At 30.9% G+C, this 11,744-nt stretch overlaps 1 protein-coding gene across 1 annotated transcript in view; it reads left to right on the top strand.

The window, feature by feature from the left end:
- The first annotated feature begins 1,430 nt into the window (after window positions 1-1,430).
- Window positions 1,431-11,744, top strand: part of LOC111636581 (multiple epidermal growth factor-like domains protein 9) — a 35,924-nt gene continuing 25,610 nt past the window's right edge. The window contains exons 1-2 of the mRNA XM_023381857.1: window positions 1,431-1,450; window positions 5,422-5,568. Coding sequence (XP_023237625.1) covers window positions 5,427-5,568 — 142 coding nt within the window. The 5' untranslated portion in view covers window positions 1,431-1,450; window positions 5,422-5,426. The remainder of the gene's footprint in view (window positions 1,451-5,421; window positions 5,569-11,744) is intronic.

Raw genomic sequence — 11,744 nt, 5'->3', positions numbered from 1 at the left:
CTATATTAAAAACTAAAATTTATTTGTTTGTAAGCTTAAAATAGATTTTTATTAACCATATATTATTAAAAATGCATTAATAAATAAAATACAGAACTGGGAATGGTAATTTATGGTTTAGCCTAGTGACAAGTAGATTAGGAGACAAGTAAATTCGACTTACGTTGTTTTCCTGGAACCAATTACCGACGTAAGGTGAGGTATATCTGTGTATAACAGTTAAAATCTATATAATTTTTTTTTCTTATCAAACTTGTGAAAAACTGTTTTTTCTTGTATAATTTTAATTCCTTACTAGTCAACAGAAGCACCTTTATCCATTGTATATTTAAGAAAAATCTGTTATCTTTTATAATTAACAATGATTTTCTCTTGTTATTCAGCTTCATTAAATAGATTTCTCATTGTATAATGTATAAATCTTTTATATATATATATATATTACCCAGCCTTATGACAGAAGCTATATATATATATATAGCTTCTGTCATAAGGCTGGGTAACAATTTAAAGACTTAATTTTCAGTTTGATGATAAATAATATAAGTTGTCTTCTTTCTAATATTCTATTTCTAGATAACTTTCTTGATAATTTAATTTAGATTTATTTCTGTAATTTAAGTTACTTTTAACTAAGTTGTAATTGTTACTTTAAAAATTATTTCTAAGTTTAAATCTTAAGCTAAAATTATAGACACCAAACAACCTTGATTTGGTCCAGAAAACAGATATAATTCATCAAAAATGAATGTTTTTGATCTCCTAAGATCTGCTTCAGATATAATACATATTCCAAAATGGAGGTTAATACAGTGTCATTGTCAGCTTTGAAAATTTCAAGCATTTCTAATTACCCATATTAACTTTAAAGAAGAAAAATATATTTCTCATGCTTGGCAAGCACATTATGATACAGCATTATAATTTAATTACACATGCACACCTATTGGTTGTTTCAAATTTAATTCATTACTCTGTTCTTTTGACTATTCCATTTTGAAATTTATGGGCCAAAATAAGGCCTGCCATGCATGGACCATGCATGCAGAGTGGAGACATCCCATTGGTTAAAATTTGAATTCAAATTTATATGAATATTTTCTTCAATGTGTTCCATCTCTGAAAATCATGGCAATTTCATCAACTTGAAGCAGTCTTAGAAGTAGACTGAAAACATTTATTTTGTATTAATTTTTACACCATTCTGCTGGAAGAAATATATGGCTATTGTGTTCATTATTTTATTTACTTTCCCAGTTTGTAGTAGAGTAGAACATTTAATCACCATCATAATAGGACTCATTTCCATTTGCAAAACAACTGCAGATGAAAAAGCTAGCTAGCATATTCATAAAAGATACTCTTAGTTCTATTTAGGTAACCGACCAGTGGTTCCCAACCAGTGTTCAGTGGAGCACTAGTGTTACTAAGCATTTCAAAAGTGTTCCGGGTAAGGCCAGATTATCATAATAAACTATTTCATAATATATAACTTTATATTAATGTAGTCATATTTATAGTTTAATATTTAAAATTTCAATTTGATTAAATTACAGAATATTTTGATTGTCATTACATTAATTATGTTTTTTAGCATTGGCAACATGTTGATTATACTGTACATAGGGCAACTTGCAACGTTCTGACCCAACTGATATATCCAGATCGGTTTCACGTCAGAAGCAAGTTTGCACATCACATAAGATATGTGCATTTCTAAGCCACACATTTTTATATAAAATGTATGTGTCTTGAGCAGTCCAGATATTAATACCTTGCGTCATTTTTCATATATCAGACTAGTGTATTTCTCATCTAATTGCTGCAATCTCACTCCAAATTCTATTGCTGTTTGCTATTCTCTCCAACTACTAACAGAAGAATAGAAGGTCAGATATTTAGCTATTTTTGCTACAGTTTGTTTTTGTGTTCAAATGGAGATGGTATATCTGTAATGGTTATGCAGTTAAAATAATATTAACAACATTCTATTATTAAACAATTGTAAGTTAAGTAAATGTATATTTAATTATATTTTATGATAATTTTATACCTCTAAAAATGATGAATAGATTTATCATAAGGAAAAATAATTACGATACAAGTTCAATCGATGACAATGAGATTGAACAGGCAGCCAGTTAGTTTAAAAGCAATACCCAGCTGCTCAAAAAAACTTAAAATTAATCATCAGTAAATGAATGAATATATGAATTATGGTTTTACATGGCAAGTGATAAAAATTATTCAATATCATACATTGTGTATGTGGACTTAAACTTGCTAACTAGTGCAATGATTCCTGTAAAATTGAAATGACAGTTTATAACTCAGCATAAAATCTTACTTCAAAAGGAAAAGATTTTTGAGAGACTTTTAAATGTGAAAATAAACAAACAACATATTTCAAAAAATTGTGAAATTATCAGATAAAACTCAAATAGCATCACATAAAGAAGCAGAATTAGCAGCTATGAAACAATTATCACATATTAAAAGCCTAGATACTAATTTTACCCGCATGTTGTGAAATCTCTAGTACTTTGGGGAAAATGCAAAAAAAGTAATGAAACTATCTCTCTCAAATAATACTATTCAAATAAGAATAATTGATATTACATGTGACATTGAAGGCAGATTTGCAAGTAAACTTCACAATACATATTTTGCTTTTCAAATTGCTGAATCCATTGATATCAGTGAAAATGCCCTTTTACTTGGATTCGTTAGATTTATTAAAGAAAATACAATAGGTAATGAATTTTTATGTTGTAAAGAGTTTTCAGAAAGGACAACAGGAAAATCCATGTATAGCAAAATTAGTTCTTTCTTTGAACATTTAAATTTGACCTGGAAATAGTGTGTGAAAATTTGTAGTGATGGGTCTCCATCAATGGTAAGTTCAGTCCAAAGGATTTGTGATATTTGCACAGCAACAAAACAGTAAGATTTATTTCAGTGCTTCTTACATAGGGAGGCACTTATTGCAAAAACATTACCTGCAGAACTAGAAAGTGTTCTGATTAGCGTTGTTAATATTGTAAATTACATAAAGGTGAGACCATCAAAATCTCAACTTTTTAAATAACTGTGTTTAGTGATGGAAGCAAAATATGAAGGCTTACTTTTTCGTATAGATTTCAGATGGCTTTCTCGAGGAAAGGTGCTTTCCCATATGCTAGAACTAAAAAAGAATTACTTCTTTTCAATTCCATGCACAGAAAGCTAGAACTTCTTTAAATAAGTTTCACAAAACCTTTCACTCTTTTTCTAGCAGTAAGAAACTGCTAGAAAAAGAGTGAAAGGTTTTGTGAAACTTACTTTTTTCTTCAAACAAGAAAATATGTACTGTACTTCTCACAATATTTTAGTAATATGTGGTGTGCTAAATTGAGCTATTTAAGAGATATTTTAAATTATTTAAACACTGTCAATATGACTATGCATTGTGCAAATGAAAACATTTTAACATCAACAGGCAAACTATCAGCTTTCCATAAGATCATTTTTTCAAAAAAAAGAGTAAAAAAAATAATGTTAGCATGTTTCCATTTGTACACAACAATAGCACCAATTGTGTTTCTTTGATATCAGAACATTTATCAATATTGGACAACAACGTAAGAAAATATTTCCCTTCTCTGGACCAAACAAATATGATTAGGTTAGTAATCCATTTTCAACAGAAATACAGGCATACCTCGACTTACGTCGTTTTGAGTTACGTCGTTCCCGATTATACATCGTTTGTCAAAAAAGTATATGGAAAAATAAAAATCAAGTTTAAGTCATTTTATTCGACTTTACGTCTGTCCGCCACAAATATTGAAGTCGTAATATCACTATAAAAACGTTTAAAGCACATAGAATCATATTAAAATATATACTAGTATGTTCTGTATTTACAGTACATGCATTCGTAAATTTAGAATACTTTTTTTCTGTTCTATATTAAAAACTAAAATTTATTTGTTTGTAAGCTTAAAATTGATTTTTATTAACCATATATTATTAAAAATGCATTAATAAATAAAATACAGAACCGGGAATGGTAATTTATGGTTTAGCCTAGTGACAAGTAGATTCGGAGACAAGTAAATTCGACTTACGTTGTTCTCCTGGAACCAATTACCGACGTAAGGCGAGGTATACCTGTACATAATAATAATCTTGGATTTCATGTGCAAGGGGAAGAGGAGCTTATATTTTTGTCATTTAACCACACTTTGAAAATCAAGCACTCTGAAACAAATCTTGATGAATTTTGGATATCTGTCCAACAAGAATATCCACAAATATAAAAAAGCCATAAAAATTTTATTATGTTTTTTAACTTCATATTTATGTGAAGTAGGGTTTACCACATTAACCAACGTAAAAACTAAAAAAGAGACATATTAACAAATTTAGAGGAAAAAATCAGGGTGGCCTTATCTTGTATACATCCCAACATAGAAGAAATGAGTAAAAAAAATCAGGCAGAAGCTTCACATTAAATGAATTACTTGAGTAAAACTATTTTTTCTATAATTTTTTTAAATTATAATTTTTTCAATAAATATTAAAATATAAAAAACATTGATTTGAAATTGTAACTGTCTAATTTTAACAAAGAACTGATGATAAACTTATTTCATTTTAATTTAGGTAAGTGTTCCTCTTAACATTTTCTTCACAGAAGTGTTCCATACTGTAGAAAAGATTGGGTATCACTGTAATAGACAGTAGAAAACACACTTGTAACTTCATTATATTGTTCATGTTTTCTAACATAATCTAAATAAAACTAAGAGCATTTTTTTATAATAGATGTATATTCCAATATCTACTATCAGAATATGATTATGAATTCCTTTTATACATTAAGTTGATTTTATTTTCAAAACATCTCTAGATAAAAAATGATAATGTTATTCATTATGTGACAAAAGCATATAATATTGCCTCCTTATAGTTCTGATAGCCTTGTTGAGAAGAACAAAGTTCAAATTTCTTTCGCAATGCCTTATGAATGGGGTTTTCCCAATGTCTATATATCGCATCAAACTTCTGATAGGTTGTACCTCATTGTTACCGAAGCTAAAGTATCTCAACAAGGCTATCAGAATCATTATGTGACATTGTGAGGATTGAAATTTGAACTAATATTTATTAAAAAAGATAAAATTGTATTTTATAGTTTTTTAGAACACAGCTTCCAATTTTATTGCAATTTGTTCATTAAATTTTTTTCCATTCATTTTGATTCATTAGATTTTCATATTTATTGAATAAGAAAAGGTATAAACTTATATTTATAATAATGTAACATATGGTTATTTTTGAGCAAATATAAATTCATTTCCAATTAGAATAATTATTTTTTTAGTTATTAAATTTCAGTTTATGATATTTAAAAATAAAATTGTTTTTTTTTTTTAGAAGATATGCATCCCCCACTGGATGTAACTGTCAAGTCAATAACAGAACATTCCTTTACTTTATCATGGAGAGCATCTGATATTCAAAAACAAAAAAAATTAGTTGCATATTCCTTGACCTACATGCCAATAAAAAATTTTGGAAGTGGTAAGTAGTGTTAATAATATAATATATTTAATAAACTCTTGAACACCATAATCATTAATTACCGTATTATTATTATTATTATTATTATTATTATATTTGATGGTTTGTTCAAGTTATTTAATTATTTGAGTTAATTCAGATTCAACCACACACACATACACACACACACACACACACACACACACACACACACACACACTCTTGTGCACTCACTCACACTAGGAGTTTTTGACAGTCTAAACTCTGACATTTCACATTACTTTATGACACATGCATATCTATGTTGTAATTTATAATTTTCTAAACAATATTGATTATGTGATAATGCACAAAGTGCTCCCATACTTCCACACCACTTGATCGAAGGGTCGGCATCACATCCATGATGTCCACATCAGGACTAACATCATTGTTTCTTTAGGGAAGACACAGAAAACCATTTGACCATTAGTTTTTTCTTCCCATGAATGGTCGCATGTGAAGGCAGTCGGATTCAGGATGAAGGAGATCTAAGAGACTGCGCAACAGAAGGAATTGCACTCCACTACAGATTTAAACTAAACAAATACAATGGAATCACACTTAACAAGCATAATTTGTTCCAGAATCTTACTTGTAATGCTAAACACTCATTAAGTGAAACAATTTTTCCCATATAAATTCATGTAAAATATGATAATGCATTCCATGGTGAAAAAAAATACACAAATATTTTATGTATAATGTTTATTCAAAGAAAATTATAAAATATACATTGTTAAGGAGTGTGAATCATCATCTTTTCTTCTAGCACAGAATGAACCAAATAGCCTTTCCATAGCCCTAGAATTTGGCATATTGTTTGGCTTGTTATATAATGGGCTATGGTTATTGATGTTTATATGTAATATGTCTGAACACAAATTTTGAAAAATGTGTGATCACAAGCGACATTAAGATGCTAGCGGAACAAGTGCTAAACACAGACTGGTGTAACATGCATACAATCCAGGACTTCTTCTCTTCTCATCACTCATTATGAGAAGTGCTCGTTAACCGAGGTTCCACTGTACCAGTATTTACATAGGATTTTATATATTGATTACAATAAAGATCACAATAACGAGTCATTGTAAGCATATTGTAGCAGGTCTCTAATGCGAGAGAGAGAGTTTACACTCAGATGCCAGATGATAAATACCTGTTGTTGTAAGAATGTTGAGGAAGTCAGACACGTGAGGGTCAGGAGAAGATACGTTCCAATAAGAGAATGTATTTGACTCCTCTCAAGTAGGAGGATGAAACTGGCACTGTCAGGCAGGATCTGGATCAAGGCAGCGATCCACAGTAGTTGATATTGAAGTACAGTAGAGCATCGATTATCCAACTCAATTGGGGACTGGAGTTGGTCGAATAACTGAAAAAACGGATAACCGAAAGTTGAAAAAATACATTATTAGTATAGTATATTAGTATATCACTATTAGCCTACTTCGTGTTGAATTTTCATCGATGTTAAACCAAACTAAAATTTTTTAAAAATAATAATTGTCACTATTGAAAATTATTTTTAATTAATTTTTTTATTGCTCACAAAACAAACAACCACTCACAATTAGAAAATTAAGCCTTGTTTAAATACTGGCCTCCCTTTCATGGTCGAGCCAATGTTGCCAGTTAAAACACGCAAAAATTTAACAAAAATCATATGAAAGTGGCCAAGATATAGCCAAATGTTGCAGTGCCACGTCACTAGCGGACATTTGAATTTGCCGACTAGAACGCGGTCGGTTAACCGATGTGACTGAATGTGGTCGGTTAATCGGGGGTCGGATAATCGATGCTCTACTGTAATCTAGTTAAGGTATCTGACACCAAAAGGCTAGATGAACTCCAATGACGGGCAAACTGGAGGTAACAGTTGATTGGCAATGACGGATAAACTCCTTGTTGTTATATGATTCTCTCTTTTATTTGGGGTCCTCCCCTTTGTTCACATCTCTTTTTTGAAAATGTTAGGTTAGCTAATCCAATAGCGATTTTTGGATGTAGGTTCCTGATATATAATCAAAAGTGACACATTCAGATGTGTCATCTCTGGACAAGGAAGCAAGTTTGTGGGAAATAGAATAATTCCCTGTAGCTGTTTTATGTTAAGAAAAAATTTTCTAACACTTATTTGGTAAATTTTATATATATATAAAATTTACCAAATAAGTGTTAGAAAATTTTTTCTTAACATAAAACAGCTACAGGGAATTATTCTATTTCCCACAAACTTGCTTCCTTGTCCAGAGATGACACATCTGAATGTGTCACTTTTGATTATATATCAGGAACCTACATCCAAAAATCGCTATTGGATTAGCTAACCTAACATTTTCAAAAAAGAGATGTGAACAAAGGGGAGGACCCCAAATAAAAGAGAGAATCATATAACAACAAGGAGTTTATCCGTCATTGCCAATCAACTGTTACCTCCAGTTTGCCCGTCATTGGAGTTCATCTAGCCTTTTGGTGTCAGATACCTTAACTAGATTACAGTAGAGCATCGATTATCTGACCCCCGATTAACCGACCACATTCAGTCACATCGGTTAACCGACCGCGTTCTAGTCGGCAAATTCAAATGTCCGCTAGTGACGTGGCACTGCAACATTTGGCTATATCTTGGCCACTTTCATATGATTTTTGTTAAATTTTTGCGTGTTTTAACTGGCAACATTGGCTCGACCATGAAAGGGAGGCCAGTATTTAAACAAGGCTTAATTTTCTAATTGTGAGTGGTTGTTTGTTTTGTGAGNCAAAGATGGCAGTGCTACAGCACTGGCGAAAATTTAAATTTGCTGACTGGAATTCTTTCGGATAATCGACGCTCTACTGTATTTAATAAAGAACTGATATATTCTGGTAATCATAATTAGACCCATCTGAAATATTTTTTGGTAGAATTCTTGCGTAGATTTGATGGCTGACAAGGTGGAAATACCAGTCTGTTCTCTAAGTTTGGAGCAACCCTTGCACAAACTAATTATATGATATACAGAAATTTGGTCATTACACAGCCTACACTGTTTATTCCTGATATCCAAATAATTCCCTTCAACTATAATATAAAAACTGTTTAGTCTGATCTGCATATAAAATCTTTTCATCCCAAATGGTATTTTATAATGAATATAATTATTTGCTGGAGGGAAATTTAAATTAACTATATACCATGGGTGAAATTTTGACTCCTGTAAATTTTTCATCTCACGATCAATTGAATTATTATACATATTTTCCACCAATAAAGAAATTCCTAATTCCAGTCTGTTTCTGTACTGTAAAATAGTAAATGAGACAAACCATAACTTTCCAATTTGATCCTAAGTTTGTTATACCAATTGTTTTGATAATTCTTTTTGTTCTCTGCCAAGTTCTTTAAAACTCTTAGTATTGTATTAACCTGTATGTTCTCACTAGTTAACAGTCTCTTAAGAAATTTCATGGTCCTAATTACCAAGTAGGGTTCTAATAACAATCTGTTAGTATCATGGCGAATCGCATATCCCAGCACTGCTTTATCTAATCCGTAAATTTTTCTTATAAATAGCAATTGAATTTTTTTTAAAGTAGGATAACCAGTCCAGACCTCATAATGGGAGAGCATAGCAAATAGAGTTGAAAACCAGTGCTGAAAAGAGTCAAAACTGCATTTGAATAGAATTGGTTTTCATTTTTACTAATAAACTAATTAAATTATTAATTATTCTATATGCTTTGGTCTTTGTCCGCTGAACGTGTTTTCCAAAAGACAACGTTGAGGTAATAAGAACCCCCAAATATAATATTTCCTCAGTTACTTTCAACTTTTCGTTCAACAAATAAAAATCATGATCTTGCCTCGCCAACTTACCTCCCTTTCGAAACACAATAATATGGGTCTTATTTGGGTTGATCTTCAATCCCATCTTCGAAAAGTATCTCTGAGTTACATTTAATTTTCTTTGTAGACCTATTTTAGTCGGTGAAATCAATACCATATCATTGGTGTATTGTATCGAATGAACTATCAAATTGTCCCTAATAATAATTCCATCCTCCTCCTTCATAAATTGATCATCTAAGTCATGGATCATAAAGTTGAATAAATAGGGTGATAACAGATCACCTTGTAGTAAACTGTCACATATCTCGAATGGAAGGTAAGTATTTAGGCCACTTTTAATTGTAATAGTGTACTGACCAAACAAAGACCTTATTACCCTTGTAAATGTTAAGTCTGCTCCATGGTCTGCCAATTTATCACATTATTTATCTATAGAAATAGAGTCAAATGCTTTTTCTTGATCTAAAAAGGCCACATATACCTTTCGTCTTTTTTTTAGCAAGGTGAATTTGTATGGTTGAAAGCAATATAAATACAGTAGATCCCCCTATAAGACGGTAGATACGTTCCGTTCTTTATGAATCAATTTTGTAGGAATCATAGTTTACGGACTACGGCTGTTTGAAAGGTTTTCTTTCATAAAATTAATCGATTCTAGACTAATTCGACTCAACATTTCCAAAATACGTATATTTTTTTTAAAATAATCCGTATAAACTACGTTATAAACAAAAAATTGTAGGATTACTTACCGAGTGTGTACCCTTTGACTACGCTCGTTGCTAAAGCTTGGTTTCGTCGCGGAACAGCGCATCAAATTGCGGCCGCGATTTCTGATATTATTTTTCTGCGAAAACTTCGTTGACCTTTGGAGACATCATTAATATAAATAATTTTTATGGCCGTTAAATAAGAAATGTTTCTTTCACAAGAAATGTATAAAATTACAGTACTAAACAGACGATAGGTCGCCTAACTCGCCGTAGCGTGACGCTAGACGGCGAAAAATATATATTTAATTATAATAAAGTTACAATAAATTAAGTTAATATATAATTATATATACAGTACCTAATTTATATATAATTAATATATAATTATATGTACAGTACCTAATTTATATATAATTTATATAATACTGTCCAGACGATAGAAATCTCTCCGTAGCGTGGCGCTACGGACGGCGGGTAAGTAGTTCGGCTGCCCGATGACGTTTTACGTATTATAGGAGTTATTTTTACCGTTGTTTACGGATAATGCCACAATTTTTATAGGAATCATAACTATAGGAAACGGTTTTATAGGGGGATCTACTGTATGGCCACTTCCGTCCCACTCTTTTTTATGAATGCAAATTGTGAGTTTGAAATTAAATCATTTACCTTAGTCCATTTTTCAAACCTATTCATAAGAACTGATGTGAATATTTTTCTCAACGTTGATAATATGGCGATAGGTCGGTAATTCTTTGGATCAGTATCTTTACCCTTTTTAAATATCATATGAAAATAAGCAGAATGCCACAATTTGGGTAAAAGAACATTGTTATAAATGTAATTAAAACTCAACACTAAAGCTTCTATCATATTTATAGGTAAACGTTTTAAAAAACTAACTGGTATCAAATCCGGACCCACTGCTGTCGATTCTCTTAATGTTGTAATAATCTTAACTATTTCACATGCTACTATTGGCTGGTTCAACACCTTCTCTTTGTCTCGTTCAGTAGATAAATTTTTATCTTCAGGAATTGTTAAAGCACTCAACTCACGTTTCTTAAAAAACCTATACCAGTTTTTGAAATCAATAGGATCCTGATTTTCCATCTCCTTTCTCGGGTGGTATTTTTTTATCACTGACCAAAAATATTTATTATTGTTATTTTCTGTTCAATATATTGTAGTAACTTATTTTCTTGGCCTTTATAAGGTTATTATTAGGGTTTCTCAAACGGGATCCCGGGATCCCGGTTGTTTTTTTAATCCGGGAAATATCCCGGGAAATCCCGCAAATTTCTTAAAAATTCATTTTTTTTTCTTATTTTGTGTTAAGGTTGAGGAATTTTGCAAATAGAAAGCATAATTAACTCATTCACTGTCAGAATACATTTGTATTTATTAATTTTAAACCTACCTATTAGTTTTTTTAAATTTTTGCTCGTTATAGCATGTCACAAATGGTCAATAATCAATATATAGCTTATTTGTGGCAGGACTATAAAAATTCTTTACTTGTCGGAACCTGTAATATCTGGAATAATTGTGCTTACGCTGTCTTGAGTTTTAACCATGCCCAGTAGCTTCAATAAATGCCTGACGCCAGA

Source organism: Centruroides sculpturatus, unplaced genomic scaffold (assembly GCF_000671375.1).
Source record: "Centruroides sculpturatus isolate CEXI.00-Female unplaced genomic scaffold, Cexi_2.0 scaffold987, whole genome shotgun sequence".
Classification (NCBI taxonomy): domain Eukaryota; kingdom Metazoa; phylum Arthropoda; class Arachnida; order Scorpiones; family Buthidae; genus Centruroides; species Centruroides sculpturatus.
This window is presented reverse-complemented; position numbering and strand designations above follow the sequence as displayed.